General features: G+C 34.7%; 1 protein-coding gene across 1 annotated transcript in view; it reads right to left on the bottom strand.

Moving 5' to 3' along the window:
- Positions 1 to 20,735, bottom strand: part of UGGT2 (UDP-glucose glycoprotein glucosyltransferase 2) — an 86,923-nt gene that overhangs the window by 23,066 nt on the left and 43,122 nt on the right. The window contains exons 18-27 of the mRNA XM_030450197.1: positions 20,253 to 20,376; positions 20,068 to 20,166; positions 18,590 to 18,684; positions 15,747 to 15,953; positions 14,314 to 14,445; positions 12,242 to 12,369; positions 10,516 to 10,611; positions 8,651 to 8,753; positions 3,419 to 3,498; positions 1,699 to 1,888 (exon numbers count right to left, since the gene is read on the bottom strand). Coding sequence (XP_030306057.1) covers positions 1,699 to 1,888; positions 3,419 to 3,498; positions 8,651 to 8,753; positions 10,516 to 10,611; positions 12,242 to 12,369; positions 14,314 to 14,445; positions 15,747 to 15,953; positions 18,590 to 18,684; positions 20,068 to 20,166; positions 20,253 to 20,376 — 1,254 coding nt within the window. The remainder of the gene's footprint in view (positions 1 to 1,698; positions 1,889 to 3,418; positions 3,499 to 8,650; positions 8,754 to 10,515; positions 10,612 to 12,241; positions 12,370 to 14,313; positions 14,446 to 15,746; positions 15,954 to 18,589; positions 18,685 to 20,067; positions 20,167 to 20,252; positions 20,377 to 20,735) is intronic.

Here is a 20,735-nt window from a genome sequence, read left to right as displayed (position 1 = left end):
AAGAAAAGAAGAAAAATAAGAAAAAAAGGAAAGAAAAAAAAGAAAAAAAAAAGAAAAAAAAAGAAAAGAAAGAAGAGAAAGAAGAGAAAGAAGAGAAAGAAGAGAAAGAAGAGAAAGAAGAGAAAGAAGAGAAAGAAGAGAAAGAAGAGAAAGAAGAGAAAGAAGAGAAAGAAGAGAAAGAAGAGAAAGAAGAGAAAGAAGAGAAAGAAGAGAAAGAAGAGAAAGAAGAGAAAGAAGAGAAGAAGAGAAAGAAGAGAAAGAAGAGAAAGAAGAGAAAGAAGAGAAAGAAGAGAAAGAAGAGAAAGAAGAGAAAGAAGGAAAGGAAAAGAAGGAAAGGAAAAGAAGGAAAGGAAAAGAAGGAAAGGAAAGAAGGAAAGGAAAAGAAGGAAAGGAAAAGAAGGAAAGGAAAAGAAGGAAAGGAAAAGAAGGAAAGGAAAAGAAGGAAAGGAAAAGAAGGAAAGGAAAGAAGGAAAGGAAAAGAAGGAAGGAAAAGAAGGAAAGGAAAAGAAGGAAAGGAAAGAAGGAAAGGAAAGGAAGAAGGAAAGGAAAAGAAGGAAAAAGAAGGAAAAGAAGGAAAAGAAGGAAAGAAGGAAAAGAAGGAAAAGAAGGAAAAGAAGGAAAAGAAGGAAAAGAAGGAAAAGAAGGAAAAGAAGGAAAAGAAGGAAAAGAAGGAAAAGAAGGAAAAGAAGGAAAGAAGGAAAAGAAGGAAAAAGAAGGAGAAGAAAAAGAAGAAAAAGAAGAAAAAGAAAGAAAAGAAAAGAAAAAAAAGAAAAAAAAAAGAAGAAAAAAAAGAAAAAAGAGAAGGAAAAAGAGAAAAAAAAGAAAAAGAAGAAAAAAAAATAGAAAAAAAGAGAAGGAAAAAGAAAAAAAAAAAAAAAAGAAGAAAAAAAAAGAAGGGAAAAAAAAAAAAAAAAAAAAAAAAGAGAGAAAGGCCCTTTGCTCGATTTTATTATAGGTCTCCAATACAAGGAAGATGAATCACTGTCTGGAGGGATCTTATCTCCAGTGACTATTGAGCAAGGCGAGGTGTCTCAGCCTTTGTAAGGTAAATCCCAAACTTCGTTTTCACAACTTTGTAAAATATTGTGAAATTTGGAAGCCTTCTGAATGCATAGCTTCAGTTGAACAAACACCCTAAATATTTTTAATCAGCTTAGTGGTTGAAGCAAATGTAGTGACTTTAAAGCTGAGAGATTAAAAACATAATTAAAAAAATGTGAACTAAAGAATTAAATATATTTTAATCTATATTAGTAAACAGCCATATATTCTGGTTTATTTGAAGATTTACTTGGGCAATCCTATTACTACCACAAACATTTAAAAAAAACAAAAGAGAAACAGAAAACTAACACAGAGAACCCTTGAATTGCTTTTTATCTAAAAAAATAGTATTTTCGGAACCAGTATAAAGTTCATAGCAGATAAACATAGCAGATTTATTGCTTTTACTTCTACTCTGCATTCTGATTTTTTGTTTCACTGGTGTCTTTGAAGACTTGTGGTTTTTTTTTAAGAGAGAATGTGAAAAAAGTCATGAAAATAAGAATGTGACTAACCAATCAATCAATACAGAGAATATTTCTGGAAAACAGACAAAAAAGTTTCACAATATTTCCATTTTCCTCTCTATGTAGAAGGCCCAACACAAGTTTTATAATGTTATAACTTCATAGCTGATTTATATTTATTACTTACGTCCTCTAAATGAATGTTATCCAGATCACAGGAGCTGTTTACTGCTTCAACCAACCAGCTTTCAGGAGTGATCATGTTTAGAGTCAAAAGAGGTGATTCTGGCAATTCTAGGAACTTTGCCATGGGTTCAGAAGGAAGGTGCTTGTTGATCCCATAAGTTAATTCTGGTTCCAGCACAAAACGATAGAAGCTGTTGAAAAACAAGTGTTCAAAAAAACCACATTTACTGAAGCATGAATTTCCAAACATGAAGTCCTTATAAGTGACTTTACAGTGAATGTTTACCAAATAAAATGATGTTAGGATGCACAGTAGCTCCCTCTTCTTTTGGAGTGCCATCAGACAATACCTACAGCATCTCAAATGGGCTGGCTGAAGAGCACAAATCTATTTGCTTTTGCCAATTCTTTGCCATGAAAGAACACAGTTCCCATCAATATTCTCAATGGCTTGGCAGGTGAATACTCAAGAGGTGCATCTAAACATCTTGACTGTGAACTGCCTTGAATTCTCACAATCTATATCATTAATTAAGCAGGAGGACTTACTTCTGCTGGAAGAAAAGCTCCTGGCATTAGCAGCAAAGTGTCCTACAGTTGCTACAGGTAGGTAGCAAAGGAGAGATGTCTTTATTCCTCTCCAGCTCCTTACCCATTTATTTCACATGTGTAAGTCCCTTGCAACAACAAAATAATGCCGATTTGCTTCCCTTCTCTACTGATATTTAACAAAATGAAAAGAACAGAGAAAGAGCCCAGTGGAGATGGAGAGTGAAATCAGCAAGTAATGAATGCTTGGGAAAAAAAAGAGACATTTAATTACTATCAAAAGTAAAATAAAAAAGTAAGAAATTCTGTACACATCAAGAGGGACACAATTTTCTTGCAAAATGTTTGGGCTAATATATGGATGTATTTGATATGGAATCATTGCTGCAAGAAAAATCCAAGCTGTTGCCAAGGCACAAACCAAGGCACCTCTCCCAAGCACTGAGAAAGCCCCAGGCAATAACACCTTGCAAAGGGCTTAGCTTTAAAAGCAATGATGACCATGTTCATACAAGGTACTCAGAAGACTGATGATTAAAGACACTCTCTTGCAGTACAAAAGGTGTGAGTTCAGTCACCCTCAGATCAAGTAGAAACCAAGGACGCCTGCTTTTTGGGCAAGTAATTAGTTCTCCAGTCTGCTGGCTAAAGGATGGGTACCACTGTCAGCCTCTCTTGTAATAACATCACAGGTAACATATCTGCCAAAGGGATAGCAGTGCTTGAACATGTCTCTTGGAGGGAAAGGAATCATCTCTGGAATCCTCACTTCAGTGTAAGTTCACTCAATTAGTGAACCCTGGTCTTTGCAGAATGTTATAAGAAATTCAGTTTAAGGCTATAATATTCATAAGAAATTATAACAAGATCTGAAATGCAGACTGTATGTTTACTCAGGTTTTCACAGGTATGAAAGGCCCTCCATTGAGTCTACAGATCATTTATTCAATGGACCAGATCACTTCTCTGGGACCCCCTGCTTGAGGCTTTAGAATTAGAGTTTTTCTCCAGACAAGGTAACATTTAACTTATATTCAAGGAAAATAATTACTGTAAAAAAAGGATCCAGAAACACAAAGCACTTTATTTTTTAAGGGAATATATGCTGTTAGGGATGTTTTTGCAAACCAAGTGAGATGATATGCTGGTAAAACAAGGTATAAGCTACTTACCTCTTCAGTGGCACTTCAGACAGCTTAGATCTGCAGTTCAAAAACAACCTGAGTTTCATATTAACAACTTCTTTGAGTACCTACAGTAAAAAAACAAACAAAAAACCCAACAACTCTGTAAAATGTCGTTCTTGGTAATCACTGAACTTTGAAAATAAGCCAGTTATTCTTGTAACATCCTGTCATTTCTCAGGCTCAAGTAGAAATCTCAAACAATTTTAAGCTTTAAATATATCTGTATATTAAGGGATGTTGTCATATTCCAAATAAAGACTTGACCTTTTCTAAAACTGCATGATTTAGCACATGATATTCTTGATAGTCAAAATATTAACGTTTTCCCCTCTTTAGGCAGTTTTTTAAAGAGCAGCTATCCCCATCTTCCAATTATTGAGCACATTACCACCTTTCTTACATTGTTTTCTAGAAGACTCTAAGGCACTTCAAGGTCTAAGTACAATACATGCCTTTTATTCAATAACTCATCTTAAAACAATGACTTTCACTCATTAAAATACTTGAGTACAGCTCAGAGAATTATTTTTATACTTAACTACTTAATTTTAAATGTCGGTAATAGATCAATGATGTGTTGAAGTATTTATTCAACTTCAAAGCATTCCAATAAGTTAAAATACTTCTACTTCCCTCTCAGTTTCTTCATCTGTTAATTTCTAAAATACTAATTTTCTGGCGTTTTTTTACCTTGTTTTTGTGAGCAATCTCTGGTGTTTAAAGTTATTAATTTATTTAAAGCACTTTTAAAAACCTTTACCAAGTTATTTTCATTTTTCTGGTTTCTGACCCAAAGTGTTTATTTGAAAGGATAAAGCATTGGTGTCTACCTTTATGGATATTATTAGAAAAGCTAATAAGATATTAAAGCTGAGTTAAAATACTGATACCACTAAGGCTAAAATCTAAAATTACTGTAATGGCAATTAAATTGGGAACAAAGCAAGACAATTGTTATCCTTAAATCTTTTATTATAACTATTTTTTTCTTTCCTAAGTTCAACCCATAGCTAGACATATTCAGTACTACAGTGCTACAGATTTACATGGTTCTAGGGAACTGTTCTGCTCCTCGTTTCTCATTCTCATCCTTTGAGTCACTGTAACACTATAACTAAAAGTCTACTGAGCAAAAACTAAAGACTACAAAATGGCATAAAGGTGAGAAAAAGTGAAGCAGGAAACAAGAAGCCAACACCACTGGAAGCAGAAGACAGGAAAGTATGAAGTGATGTGGGCTAAAAACTACCAAAATCAAAATAGGCATCAAAATTACTCAGGTATTTATCTATTATTCAGAATAAAAAGCATTTGTAACCAGTTCTGGCTGGTCTCATCTACCGAAACATACCCAGAATTTTCATCACTAAAGAAAACACAATTTTCTTTTCAAATGTTGCATCCAAAGTGATGTAAACTTGTACAGGACTTCATCTTCAAACAAGACAAAAATCTTATCTCATTAGTAAGGAATGATACTTAAGCAATCTGTGTAGATATGTGGTCGACTGTGTAGAATTAAATGATCTTTAAAAAGACTGAGGTACCACTGCAATCCATCAGCTGGCCATGAAATTTAGTACAGCCAAAAGAATAATGCCATTCTTAATTAACATTTCAAAGGAATTTAAATAGGAAATAACAAATAAGGCAAGAATGCATTATTTCTGTGGTTTTCAACAATGCTACTTCTGGAATACTAAATCTGGTTTTGTTATTTAGGGCTTATGAGGACACCAAAAGCCAAGGCATTCAAGTCAACACATGAAAATGCACACGCCTCTTTTATACCAGTGTGTTTGAAGAGTTCAGCGTGTTTCCTTTAAGTCAGAAAACTAAAAGAAGAGCACAGAAATTTAAATCAATTTAAATTTCACACTGTAAAAAATAGCTGAATTATTTCAGTTTACCGAGCCTGAAAATTATTTAAGAGCAAGTTTTATTTTGCATGTGAAGTCAATTTTCAAAAGGGTTACTGTAAGTTACCACAGCTCATCTGAAAAGCATTAACTCGCTAAACCACGATTATTCAACCGAACACTTGGAATTGTTTGTGAACATCACCATAATACAAAGCACCTACACTGAAAACAAACTCTCAGAATCTTCAAAAGAACTCACAAAATGATGAGAAGATGAAAGCTTGCAGCACGGAAATAAATAAAAATCTGCAATTCCAAGCGAGTTTAACACTCAGGTTAATTAGACACAGGGAAAGCTCAGTAGGAGCTGTGATCCATACTCAACTGTTTGATAATGTTTAAATTATTATTAGATTAAAAAAAAATTCTACTTCAAATGCTAATTGAGAAAAAAGAGTCCTATGACCCATGTTATACAGGAAATCAGACTAGATTATCAAAAGGGGCTACTTCAGAGATTCCTGTCATTTTAGAGGATAGGGAGTAACAGTTTCTCCCTGAAGAAAAACTGAATGAAGAAAAAAAGGCAGAAGATAGCTGACAGGAAAAAAGGAAAATGCTTTATTTTTCTCTCCATATTTTTGAGTCCTCTGGCAGTTACTGGTGCAAAGAAAAAAAAGGAGAGGGCTCTAAGAGTTACATATACTGCTGGAGTAAAGCATTTGGGACACATAGCTTATTCAGTGGCCCAAGGTATAGTACTTTTTCAGCTGGTTTTGGCAAAACATGAGGGGCAAAAAAAAAAAAAAACCAAACACCACCTCTTCAATTTTTTCCTCATTTTTAGAGGAAGAAATTTCTACTTTTTCACACGACCACATCCATAATCTTGGGACCACTTAGCTGTGGCTCTGCTCTAATTCATGCTCTGACTCACAACTTGCCTGTTAATGTTCTTAAATTGCCACTTTCTCAGACTAAGCAGTAAAGTTTACATTACAGTTCACCTATAGCTGTTTATACCTTCCCAAATTCAATTCCATTTAATATGAATAACTTCTTGTTTATACTTTAAAACAAAATTACCAAAAGATTTCTTTAAAGTGACTATTAAGTGACACAAAGTAAAATAGCATGCTTTCACTAGGTTAAAAAAAACAAAATTGAAATGTGGACACATTTAACAAGATAAATAAAATAAACTGGGACAAGAATCATGTACTTTGCTGTGGTGGTTATTACACAAATTTTCACTATTAGTAGCTACCATTTAACATACTGAGCACTAGTCCAATCACTCTACTACAAAAAAGAGCCTTTAAATATAAGTATATCCAAGTGCTTAAAGTTTACAGTTATACATCACCTACATATAGCTAGGTAATTGGAAAGGCGTCCATTTAGGAATTCTGAGTTTGGGGCTTGCTGTACATGTAAGCAATTTCTGTCTCTATACCAGGATGTGGTGGCTTTCTATTTAATTAGATATTTTTTTTTTTTTTATTTTCATTTTAAGCTTATTTTTCACTAGAAAATACATCCCCCCCCGAACTTTCATCTATATGAAAATATTTCTGATTTGTTTAGTTTCAACAGCATTTCATTGTTTTCTCCTACATGTTGGCTTCTAGACTAAGACACCAGCTCCTATGATTCAAGTAGGATCTGTGATGTCTGAACAGCTTGGTACACCAGGGGACTCTCATTTGCTTCAGGGAAGATGCTGCTTGCTCACCAGGGAGCCTGTTGCCCCAGGAGGAATGGAGGCTTCTGATCTGAGTTACAAGGTCCTTGATGCAATAAGGCCACACCTCGAGTCCTGTGTCCAGTTCTGGGCCCCTCAGTTCAGGAAGGATATCGAGCTCCTGGAGCAGGTCCAAAGGAGGGCAACCAGGCTGGTGAAGGGACTCGAGCACAGACCCTATGAGGAGAGGCTGAGGGAGCTGGGGGTGTTCAGCCTGGAGAAGAGGAGGCTCAGGGGAGACCTCATCACTCTCTACAACTCCCTGAAAGGAGGGGGTAGCCAGGGGGGCGTTGGGCTCTTTTGCCAGACGACTTTCAACAAGACAAGAGGGCATGGACTTAAGTTGTGCCAGGGGAGGTTTAGGTTGGATATTAGAAAGAATTTCTTTACTGAGAGGGTGATCAGACATTGGAATGGGCTGCCCAGGGAAGTAGTGGATTCTCCACCCCTGGAGATATTTAAAAAGAGACTGGATGTGGCACTCAGTGCCATGGTCTGGTAACTGCAGAAGTAGTGCATCAGGGGTTGGACTTGATGATCTCTGAGGTCCCTTCCAACCCAGCCAATTCTGTGATTCTATGATCATATGAACTTCTGGCTGAGTGGAGAGAGTTTTCAGTCATGTCCAAAATAAAAATGTTTTCACTTGGTAACATGAAGTTTTCATTTTAACCGAGAATGGTGAAATGAAAGATCTGATTCTAGAGAAAAGCTGGTATTCCAGAGTCTTAGAATATCAGAATTTTCACTAATTTTAAAATGTTTTCCCTTGGTTTGCTATTATTTATGAAGAGTGAGTGGATGCTTCAATATTTGATACAAAAGGCATAAAGAATATGAAAATGGGAGGGGGGGGAGCAATATAAAAAGAATTTATGAAACTTTCATAATTACTGCAGAGAAAAAGATAAAACAGGATGCAGCAAAAATCACGTTATGGGCTTCAAAATTGTAAGAGACCATAAGCAGAAGACAAAATTTACATTTTTATGGGAAACTATAAAGGAACCTAAGGCAGAGTGATATTCTGCAACTAGTGAAAAAAGATCATTTTAGGGGCTGCAGTTTTAGGACAGTTTCTCTCGAGATGATCAATAGCTATACACAGTGGAAGACTTCTAAATATACTTGGCAGCATTAATCAACTGAGAAATACCATGCCAAGAGCTGAAAGGTTTAGAGCCCAATCTTCTTACAATGACATTATGGGTCAGATTTAGACCACATCATTTAGGTACCATGGAAAACCAAGGTGATTTGGTTTAATGGAGAGAAGCATAAGCCTCTTAAGATTTTGAGATAGGAGAACCTTTCCCACTTATATTACACAGACAACCTCCTTATTTTCTTCTATTGACTATAGAGAGCACTTATGGACTTATAAGAGGACTGGTTCATGGTGCATCTGAATTCTAATTGTAAGTAAGCTACTTATAATGATTAATTAGATGAAACCCAACTTTTTAATATGAATTTAAATAACTAAATATGTGTATTTTAAAAATGCTTACCTTTTGTCTCCCCTTTACTACACTGTACATGGAAATGTAAAAAGTTTAGCAAAAATTAAACTACAAATATGCACATTAAAATAAATGACCACCATCTTACAATCAATAAATGAGCCATCTTCTGTGCTTCTCTTGTCAATGGATCCACAATAGCAACAACATCATAAAATGGTTCATTCTCTTGGGGATCAATTTTTACTACACTGTTAAAAAGAAAAAAGATAAATAAGTGACACAAAACCCCTAAACTGAATCTCTCGAAAGAACAAACGTTTTTAGACACAAATTTCTAGCATCAGAGGCACTTTAGATGTTACTATGCATGAAGACATAGCCATCATTAATGCTCCCTGTGATATAACTAGGAAAGCTAAACATGAAAAGTGATTGAAAATGTAGCATTAATCTACAGAGCTCCATACTGGTTAGTGATAATATACATGCCCCATAACAAAATTTCTAAAATAAGACATACAGCAAAATTTCTAAAATGGCCATTTGTTACTGGTGTAGTTTCCTTGATCAATATCTAGAATAATCAGATTTGACAAGAGTCAGTGGTGACACAACTTAAAAACACAAACAAACAAGCAAAAAAACCAAAGAACAAATAAACCTGGTGAAAGTGGCAATTGAGAAGTGTGAAACTTGACAGGATGGATTAGTTCTATGCATTCCATAAAATAACTTCGTTTAATAAACTTGATTAGACAAAGTCAAGAAGCCCTAGTTAAAGTACTCTGGATCTACAGGAAGAAAAACATTAGTAAACTTAACTAAAAAAAATTCATATGCTGTAAACAACACAGTAACTGGACGAAATAAATTTTTTTATATTCCTAGAAACACAAGTACTATTCATGAGTCAAACTTTACCCCATACAGTATAGCATAGTAGAGACTGTTACTAGTATAACTTTGGAAAAGGTGTTAGCCACCTGAAACAGCCTACTACTGATTTGACTCCTTATATTTTCAACAATAAGGCCCAGCACACTAAATTTATTGATAAAAAGTAAGTAGGGACTTGGAAATAGCATTAAATTTTTTATTTTAATTGTGGTTCTTGGGTTGTCATATATCCTTTCAAAATACATCTGTCTGCTCCAGAAAGCTTGGCCCAGCTAAACTTAAAACCAGCTACGGCTAGTACCCCAGTATGAAAGTGGGAAGGATTCACACATGAAGATCTTGGTATTTCTCACCTCATTCATGAACAATGAAAACAAAAGAAGATGCTTAGGGCATACCCACTTTTTAAACCTAGGATCAGAATCACAAGGAGCCAACATACAAGTTAGTACTGTAGTAACAGTAATAGGAGCTGGCCAAGTGTAAATCTCTTAGCTGAAAAGAGTCAGTTTGTTTTTTCCCAAGGAATTAGATACCAATGAACCCTATTAATTTGCATTTGAATGTAACCTAGTTGTATCAGCTGTGTATTTAGCAGTGGACAAGAATGGCACTGCTAAGACACAAACTGCTACACAGGTGTGAACTTTATATAAATATATATTTATGAGACACACTTATACATACACATGCTTGTCCTATACAAGCAGATGTACACTAGCCTTGAAAATAGCACTTGAGATCCACAAGCAGAAAAAGATGTGCAGTTTTCCACATTAACGAAAATCAGCAGGGGCTTCTCTTAGCTCTGACCTATGAAAATTCTAAATATTTCAAGAAATGAATGGACTCCCAAGTTTTTTAACTCCAGATCACCATTTCTATTCACATTGATTGCAATCACTCTTTTCAGCAAAGGGTAAGGTTGGAAAATAATTAGACGATACAAGTTAAATCTTTTAAAAGGCAGATGAGCATGTTCATACAACAGAATCAGCAATTTCTTTTAAAACTGAAATACTTCAGTTTTCAAAGGCCTTATGTAGCCACCAACTCATTCGAATTTTAATATGACAATACTGTAAGTGCATTATCATGACAGACAGAACTTACCTGTGCTGTTCTTTGAGTAATTCAGCATCTTGTCTTATCTCTGTTTTAGGCAAAGATGACAGTAAGGCATCTATTTTCATAATCAAATCACTGCCACTAGATTAAAGAAGACACAACAAAAAAGTTTTAATCACAAAAGGAGTAAAACATTCACAGTTTAATGTATACCTGCCTGGATAATGACTATTTAAAAAACCCAGATCCCAAATCTGAACTCTTTACGATTATGACCTCAAACTCTGTTGTTTTGCATAGAACTTTTAGCACTGCCAATGCCCAAGAAGCACTTACTGCCTTGGAGTTTGTTAATAAATTAAGTGATGCACAATTAGGAGAACTGCAATTCAGCCTCACAGGCCTCACAGTCTGCATACTACAATACAACTGGACACGTACTGTTCTTTATTTCTTTTTTGCATTTTTTTTTCTTTCATAACAACATCTAAGAACAGACAATTAACAAGTTAACAAGCTTCAAGTTTACTTGGCCATAACCTTTAAATTTGGTAAGTTTTTTCTTACTGGAATTTCCTTCAAAGCCACAGTAGTTCTGTTTCAGTGTTACTAAATCTTAATACTTGATTAAGTATGTTTTGCCTCTCACTACTTACGGCATTGATAGTTCTAGCTCTTCTTGAATATGCCCTTATGGTACTTACTCTTTCAGTTGTGCCAGTCCTTCCAGTTAACAGAAATTATATACATAGAAATTCAACTGTTATTGTAGAAATTATACAATTTTGCTATTTTCTTTATCCACAAACAGGATCTTTAGATTTAAAGCTGGCTAGAATTCATTTTTGCACTTCTTCAGTTAACAGGTGTGTGAACGCTGCCAAGTAAGGTGTCAGAGCACCACATCTGCCCACATCTTTACAGGCTCTTTTACTAGCAGTTCCCAAAAACAATGCATGTTCTTACTTCAAATACCAATATTCAGAACTTACCACAATTTTAAGATTCACTGGATTTTATCAAGTTTATTATTCTTCTTTATAATTACTTTTAAGAAAACAAAATCTAGAAGGAATTGTTTACAGATAGCTGTAGCCTTCTCTTGGTTGTGAGTACAGTGAAAGCAGACAAAATATTTGGAACAACCCAGCAGACCTGCACACATATTACAATGTAAGATGGAGAAAACATTCTTTTGGACATAGGGTGATCTCTTATGCCTTAGATTCATCACACATATGATCAACATTAAGAAAGTGCATGTCTCTTGAATACTACAGGGGCTTTTTCTGCTCTGTGCTGCAACAGCAAGCTACCAAAGAAGGCTCTCAGCCACGTTGTAAATAACACATGCAGCTGAACCTAAATATATAAAGTGGAAAACTATGTTAAAATAGCATAATTTGCTGAGCATAAAGGTAACGGAGTTCAGCAATGTGCTGTTTCTTCTAGAAAACAGGGCAAGGATTTGGGTAGGTAAGTATAATAAGGCTGTCAGAGGAATGATGATAAGGAAATGAGGGACAATTAAATCTCTCTAAGCAGAATTACTCAGATGCCAAGTAAGAAAACAGCAAATATATAGCACGCAAACAATAAATATTTCAAGTACATGCAGAGCATACATGTATGAGTATATGGTATGAAGAGTACTATGAATATAAAAATTTGAACCTTTGATCACGTTTTCCATGTAAAAGGATTATTAATTTGTCACAGGCAATAAACAAAGCTGTGTATGATAAAGCTGCAAACTGCAGAAGAATTGTACCTTTTACTACTGCTTCCCATCTCTTTGACAACAGCTTTAATCTTCTCTGCCGAGGTACTGTACGTTACTTTTTCTAACAAATTAAAATCTTCTGTATAGAATTCATTTTCATCTAAAGGACCCAGTATCTTTACACAGAGAAAAAGAATGTTACTGAACATAGTGTCCCAATAATGTTTCTTCTCTCAGAAAAAATATACTAATATTTTAAATGAATGCACAATATGCAACCCCCAGCCAATATTATTAACTATAAACACCAGTATTATTAACTCTAGAGTACTGAATTGAAGAATAACTGTGCAGGATGAGGCTTTTACATTTATGTAATTACCAAGCAGAACTGCAACAAATAGTTATGATACTTATCGTTGTACATACAGATGTAAAGAAGGTAACTGTTTAGAAAGAAGGAATCTAAGAAAAAGCTGTTAGGTACATTTTAAAACTCAAACTCCTATCTTGCCTACTGCACTCTTTAGGTGTTTAATTCTGTGATCACTGTATCTTAACTTCTGAGGGCTTCTCAAATGAAGCAGAATTTATAGAAAAGAAAAAAAAGAGAAATGAATAAGAAATGTAGAATATCCAGAGACAAAAACCAGAATGGCTATGGGTTTAGGTTATTTTGTGGGTCTGAAATAAAAGTGTCTTGAAGTCCCAGAAAATAGCTTTGAGGACGTTGTTTGTAGCTCTTACTTTTACTATACCAGGCTAAACTGACCAAGGCAATTTCAGGAGCTTACAGGGCTCCCAGGACATAGAATGTTATGATGCAAGTCTGGTGCTGAATGCTTCTGTCCCACCTTCCAACTGCTTCCTAGAAATTATAGGTTGTCTAAAAAAATTCCACTTTTGAATTTTTAGTAATCTTAATGATGCATGAGATAGAGAAAAACAGTGTGATTATGAATTATCATGCTATTTTCGAGGGATTTTTGAAAAAAAACAAAACAAAACAACAAAAAACCCTACAACTCAGCAGCTGTTAATAAGAACAAAACTTCAGTTTTGGAACAGAAAGGATAAAAATGAAAGATATCCCATGCATCTTTAAAAAATCTTTTAAGGTCAAAACACACTTTCAATAGGTGAATATACATGATCAAATTATCCAAATATTTTTAATTCATTTCCTCACAACCTAGGATATTAGATTATTTCATGTTTTTAGGCATAGAAAACAGAATAATGGCCATTTCTAAAATAACACTGCATATTCAGGTGACAGAAATAAGCCCATGTAATTCTTTTGTGCTTCATTAACAAAAATGCTCTCTGTGGGTTCAATAGTGGTGTTCCCATTGTATCTGAAAAGCAATTAAGATGCACAAGATTAACTAAGAACAATTTAAGGAGAGCTTCCAGTAATAAGATGCCAATGTAGTATCTCTATTTCTTTCTAATGGTGAAGCAATAAATAGAAAACAGAAAAGAGTTAACTCAAAGATTGGTTTGTGTAAATGGTATTTGAAATGTAACATATTGATTGTCATTAACAAGTAGTAAATATTGAACCCAACACTGTGAATTTTTTTAATCACATTTCATCTACAGTCACACTAATTAAGGCTATTGTTGCAGATTATACAGAATCTGAAACAAAAAAAACCCCGTTATACTTGTGTTTGAACAGTAAGAATAAAAACTATACAGCAATTTAATACTGAAAACCAATTTGAATTACTATCCAAATCAATGTAATTTATTTTTTCTTGTATATATAGTGGCTTATCCTATCCCAAATATGAGTAACTTCAGGATCATAATTAGTTCTTAAATATCATTACTAATACATCAAATATTAACCTATTTAAAGAATCTTGTCAGATTAACTCTTAAATAGCTGTGGAAATAACATACATACATAGTAGCTTCAGTGGAATGGAACTAACAAACAAATTATGAGTAAAACAAAGTAGGAAGCAAGGCAAACATTCATACTATTCTCTAATAGCAGTCTGAATGACTAAGAAATCAAAATAATGTGTTTTCTTTCGTTTGAAACTAAAGTTCCCGGGAGTAAAAAATACCCACATAAAAACTGAGGGATTACTTCATTTCTTTCTTACCCTGCCATTGCTCATAACAGCCATTTGCCCAGGGAGCAGCTTAAGAACCTCCTGGCAGAACATCTGGTGGGTTTTGATTAAATCCAATCCCAAAGTGTTGTACTTCTTCTCAAAAATATCGCCATCCATTCCCTAGAGCGAAGGCAAAGCATGAGATGGTGGAATGAATCACCACATACAAATTTTATAATGGCTGAGGTAACCAAAGGTTTTCTTCACATTCTGTGGTAACCAGAAAGCAAAATACAACAACCACCTTGTTTTCAATGCAAGTACATGACTGCTGGTGTGGAGCCATGGTCCCCCAGGTAGCTGCTGTGCAGTTTTTACCCTTGGGCAACTGTGAGTAACCACGAGTAGAAAGTTGAGCCTGAGGTTAAAAGCTTTTTTACAGCCTAGCACACACCTGCACAAAAATCTACATCCTCTGTTAGCAACTGAACTCTATTCTTGCCTTTAGGAAAAAGGTATAAAAAATCCACAGCACTCTAAAAAACTAGCAGTCATTTTAATGTGGTCATTTAATACAGCTTAAACACGTTTTGGGGAAGCCAACATCACCCAGTGAGACACAAAACAAATCCATGTACAAAGTGGGAAAAAATGCTGCAACTCTGCCCTGCTTACAATGGCACCGTGCCTCACCTCTCAAAATTATCTTGCTATATTAAACTCCACTGATCAGCATTTCTTCATTAGAGATATACTACAGAACCATCAAATAGATTAATGCAGATAGAATTAATGGACCAAAATAAATTAGTAACATGCATACTGATTAATTAGCAACCTTTATGTCTTTGAAATTTTATTAGACAACGAAATAAAAGCAAGACCCCAACCAAACAAGTAATTTTTCAATATGGTGCCAGAGAGTTCTTTTAGTCTTCCAAATCCTCCTATTTAAAAATACTACAATTTACAGCTCCTTTTGCAACAAAAAACTGTACTTTTTGATAAGTCAGGTCCTATCTATGTCCGAACTTAGAAATCACCAACATTTGTATTTTCAACTAACGAATTTTCATGGAAACACACCAGAATAGGTTGGCCAGAAACACAGGATGCTTGTTAAACTCAAACACTTAAGTCTGTACCTATTACTGCTCACAGCCAAAAAAACAAGGTAAAATCAGTTATTTCTGAAGCCTAGATTGTTGAAAAACATTAATAATGTGATTTTAATTAAGGGAGAACTATTAAAAAAAAACACAACTATTTAAGACTAAACTATTTTAGTATCAATAATCTATCTGTACTTTGTGTTTTCCAGTACCATCATATTTTCTTCCATTACTTTAAAGAAACTCTCTGTTCTTCCATCACATAAAGGTTGTCATAAATCCAAATCAGCTTGAGCAGAAACTGTATAAAGCTTATAAATGAAAAACGTGAAATGAAAAAGAATGTAGTCTAATTTAGTTTACACTCACTGGGATGAGAAATTTAACAATTTTGGTTCCAGCAGCAAGGGATTTTGCTGTCTCTTCCTTACTGAGTTTACTTAGGAAACTTTTTAAGTTGCTGTGGTTTTGTGTTAGAAAAGTGGTCAAAATCCCTCTTGCAATGGCTGTATTATCTTCCCTTATTTTTGATGAAGGATTGTTCAAAATCCCAACTCGTGTATGACTGCTGGTTTTCTGCAAAGAAAAATATAGAATAATACACATTTTTACTTTTTTTTTACAATGTTTACAATTTTATAATCTGTGGTTACCTAATGTATTCATATCTATTATATCTCTGAAATGCCCATAGGTATTTAATTTTTTGCAGCTGTTTGTCTTTAGAAAATATACATCAATGCCTAATTCAGAACCTTAACTAGGAATAAAAATGCTAATAGTAAGAATTTACCTACTCAGTAATACATTTTAAATAGATAATTTTTTTTAATAGAAGAACTGCCCTTGAGCATTCTGCAGAAGTGTGCTTTTAGAAAAAGACATACACATTGTTTCATACAAGACTCGGGGCTTGTTTTATAGATGTTTTTCTATTTTTTAAAAACTATCAAACTAAGCAGAAGATAAATACAAGAAAACTTGTCCACATATCCCTTTAATCTTAAACAGGAGGAAAATCTTTCACTTGCTAGAATCAGTGATGCCAGTTAAATTTTGAGAGAGCGGTAGCATCAAAGCAGCATCACTGACAAAAAGTTGAATGGTCTCTACTGCAGTAAAGCATACAAAAATAAGGAATGAAATAACTAGTATTCAGCATTTTTAATCAGCAAACTTTTAAATTGCAGCCCTTGAGAAAATTTTTGTTAAAATATTATTTGAAAAGCTTGAAAATGTGTCCTTCAAACTGCTCCTGAGTACATGTTTCACCGCAAAAAAACCCGACAGAAGGGCATTCTGGGCTACTTCAGGAGACATATGGCAAGTCAGTCAAAAGAAGTTTTCATTCTCCTCCACTCAGTACTTTTGAGGCTGCACTTGGACAGCTGTGCCTGCTTTTGGTCCCCTCCAGTGCAGTAAGGATGCTGAGATGCTGGAGAGGCTTCAGCAAAGTGCTGCATACACTGAGAGGATCAGAGGCCTGTGATGCAGCTCAGTCTTGGCAAAGAGGATGTGATGGAGAACCCCAGTTACAACCAACAGCTGCTGAAGGGAGAGTGAAAAATGTGATAGGGCCAAACTCCTCTTGGTAGCACTGAAGAAAATAACAAGGGGTAATTAAGCCAAATCTTGTCCAAGCAAGAAAAGCTACACTAGAAAGGCAGTGAGACACCAAAGCAAACTGTGGAGACAGAGGACTGAGTTGTCTCCTCGGGGATTTTCAAGACTCCTCCAGACAAACCTTGTTGCTGATCTGATCTCATGATGGCAATAATCCAACTTTGAATGGGAGGCTGAACTAGATAGCCTCCAGAGGTCTCTTCTAGCTAAGACATCGCTAGTATTTTTCAAATGAATTAAAAATATATCACTGGTTTTCAAGATATTATACACTAGCTGGAAAGTTAAAAGTGAGTTTGCTTCATCCTTCTGCCCTCCCAGTTTCTCAAATACTTTTCTTCAAATGCCAGTGGCAAGCCATGTACAAAAGTTGTCTGTGCCAGTTCTTAACTTAGCAAAAGTTCTACTAGACCCTGACTTGACAGATAAAAGGGACTGGAACGGAATAAGGAATCTCCATACAAATCAATGGACTTTAAAAATCACTGTGTCTTTGTCTTTTGTCATGAAACTCAGCAATCAGTAGACTGAACCTTCCATGAAGTTCACCTAAACCAAATACATCAGTCAGAATGAAGATTACCAATTAAACTGTTTCATGGAATATCCAACAAACCTCATTCAGAATGGCTTTTTCTAATATTTTTTCTAGATTCTCCTCACTAACAGATGGAGACTTGTCCAGACAGTTCTCACTTTGTAGTTGGGAGCTATGGCCTATTTTTCCTGCTGGAGGAGGTAAATAAATGAAACTATGGGGGGAATATTGTCAAGCTGGGGTCATATATCAAGCAGTCAGATAAACAAAATGTTTTTGTGCAACAAGGACTTGAACTGCATATTCCTCTTTGCAGTTTTAAAAGCCTCTTTTTAAGACCTATTTGCTACTTGGTATTACATGCTCCCTGCATCACAACAATTTTATAATTCCCTTAGCATGGTGTCTGTTTCATCCCTGATTAGTAAATCTAGATGTTTCCCAATTTCAATGTAATTACTCTTCTAACCTCCTCCTTAGCCTTTTTTGTAATTTATATTCATTTGATATTTACTTTTATACTTTAAATCCTATTATTAATACTGACAAACTTAAAAATAAGCAAACTCATACATGTGGATGATCCTCCTAGCATATTAAAATACAAAAAAAATTTAATCTGTCTCAGAAGCATACAAAGAGCACATGGAAAAATTATCACTTCATGGCCACAGATAGCCCATATGACACAGGTGAACACTGCATGATATCAAGAGGCGTCATTCTATCTTCCCTAGCTCAGGTAACATTTTATGTTATCTCATGGGAGAAGGTTTGTAATTGGGAAGAAATTCACTCTTTCAACAGCATCATAGTTTGTCTTCTGTGTCAAAAAGTCCATGAACAAAAAAATGGTCATCTGTGGGTTTGTAAGATGTCCAGTGCTACAGGAGAGGACAGCAAACTGAAAGCACAGTCTCATAAGGCTGCATCTGACCCAGAAAGAAACCCAACATGTTACACCTTTATTTAAGAGCATAATTTTTTAACATGCACAGTGTTGTTAAGAGTGTATTAATAATTATTTTAATAAAAAATGCTAGAAACTCACCAGGTGTTTCAAGGCATTAGAAAGCAGTCGTCTCCCAGCTGGTTTATCAAAATCAGCAATAATCCAGATAGTAACAGCATATAATGCATCTTCATCTGAAAATGAAAGACAATCTTCCTTCACATTCTGGAGAATCTTCTCACAAGTAATGAGTAATGAACTAATTGTGTTTGAGATTTAGAGGTTTATGGGTATGTTTGCTGACTTCAACCTTAAGACTGATCTTTGCTACATTAGAATCCTTTCCCTCTTAATTATGATAAGGTTCTTAAGAGACACTTTATCACATTATTTATAAGAGAGTCACCAAGGTGTATCATTGCACCAGTGAAACAACATGGCCCTAAACAATAAGCTAGCTCCAAATAACAAGACTTGCTTTACCAGAGGTTTCTGGTGAACATTTTATGGAGCCTGGTCATATAGTCAGAAATGAAAATAATTTAGTTACAAGAATTCATGAGTTAGGCCATTCACTTTCCCCAGCAGCAAGGGGAGAGTCCTTCAACCAAAGATAGGCCAAAACTAACCATTTCTGGACCCAAACGGGAATATACCAAACACAGTCCATAGAAAGCAAACTACTGTACAAGTGTGAATGCAGGAAATTTCCCTTTTTCCTGCTGAGATTATAGGAGAGGTTATTATAAGTGCTGCTGCTGTCTAAAGAAACACACTGAGGACAGGAATTCGAAATGTAGATTACAGTTTAAAGGTTAAGGGTTTTACACAAGAGATGTGAATGAATCTACAGATTGAAAGCCAGTCACCACCTGACAACTAGATGGGATGTCTCTGTGGCTGTAGACAGAGAATCAAATAGAGTAAAAAATATTATTCTAAAGAAATGTAGGATTATGACATTTCTTACTGAAAATGAAGTAAAAACTATGAGTGACAATCCATCAGAATATTTCTTTTATATTTCTTTTTCTTTTCTATAGAAAGACAAAGCTTTGGGTATCAAAGTAAGAAAAATAGACACTGAATGCTAATAAATAAGGAATAAAATATTCCTCAAATGGTAGAAATGTCTAATTTTTACATGGTAAATAGTACGGATAGTACAAACCCTGTATGTTCTTCACTTGCTATTGCTGCAACTATGAGTCACTTGAAAATTGAATATACTCCCTTTAATATTCCCAATTAAAACCCTATTAGTATGAAAATTGAGTCTTTTGTTGATGTCTCAGAAGTCTTGCAAAGCTTTTTAACTTCATGTCTGTAAAACCACTAGCTGCAACATTAATCCCATTTCAAAATGACAAGATCTAAAATAACTGTCCTATTACTTACAATCCATTTTTATAATACTGGGATATGATTTGGGTCCTGAAAGATACCTTTGGATATTGGGAAATTTACATCTACCCAGGATCCTCAGGATACTTACTTACTTGGGATATTCTGCTGGCAAATTTCACCAATAAGTAATACCCATGTATTTACTCAACCCACACAGAATATGAACATACCCTTTTTTGTTAAGTACTTCATGTTGTCTGAAATTACAGCACTTTTATCTTGTGAGTCCAAAAAGGAGAAAGTAGAGAAGTCTTCCACACCAAAAGGAACTGCAAGATGTGAAACACTATGTTAGACTTAAAAAAAAAAAAAAAAAGGAAAAGTGTAACAGCAGCCAGTCAAGAAAAGTAGTTACCAGATGTGGATCTGAAATGTATGTATCTTCTATCTGCTCCAAGTATCAAGGGGTTTATACGGGAAACCACATTTTGTTGATCCATAAGAAAATCCATAGCATTTATATGATCATGTAACAAACCCTGTAGTAAGAAAAAAAATACTAAATCTGCACTCTTAAAGTTTCAAGACAAAGACCAAGTATTTATACAATCTTTCAACTGAATTTAAAGCTTCTATATAAACCAAATTATGGACAATGTCAACTCAAATATGTATAAATATCACACAGGTAGTATTTTGAAATATCAGATACACATTTTTCATCCAACAAAATCAGCACATTTTGGTTGAAAAATTCCATATAGTTACTATATATTTAGATGATCCTTTACTCTTCAATAATCTAAATACACTGTTTCAAAACCATGATCACAAATTGATGTAACAATATCATTTCAGTTGTGGTACTATTAATCTCAAGCCATTGCATTATAAAAAA

Source organism: Calypte anna, chromosome 1, assembly GCF_003957555.1.
Source record: "Calypte anna isolate BGI_N300 chromosome 1, bCalAnn1_v1.p, whole genome shotgun sequence".
Lineage (NCBI taxonomy): Eukaryota > Metazoa > Chordata > Aves > Apodiformes > Trochilidae > Calypte > Calypte anna.
Note: the sequence above shows the minus strand (reverse complement) of the source record. Positions and strands in the feature narration are given on the sequence as shown.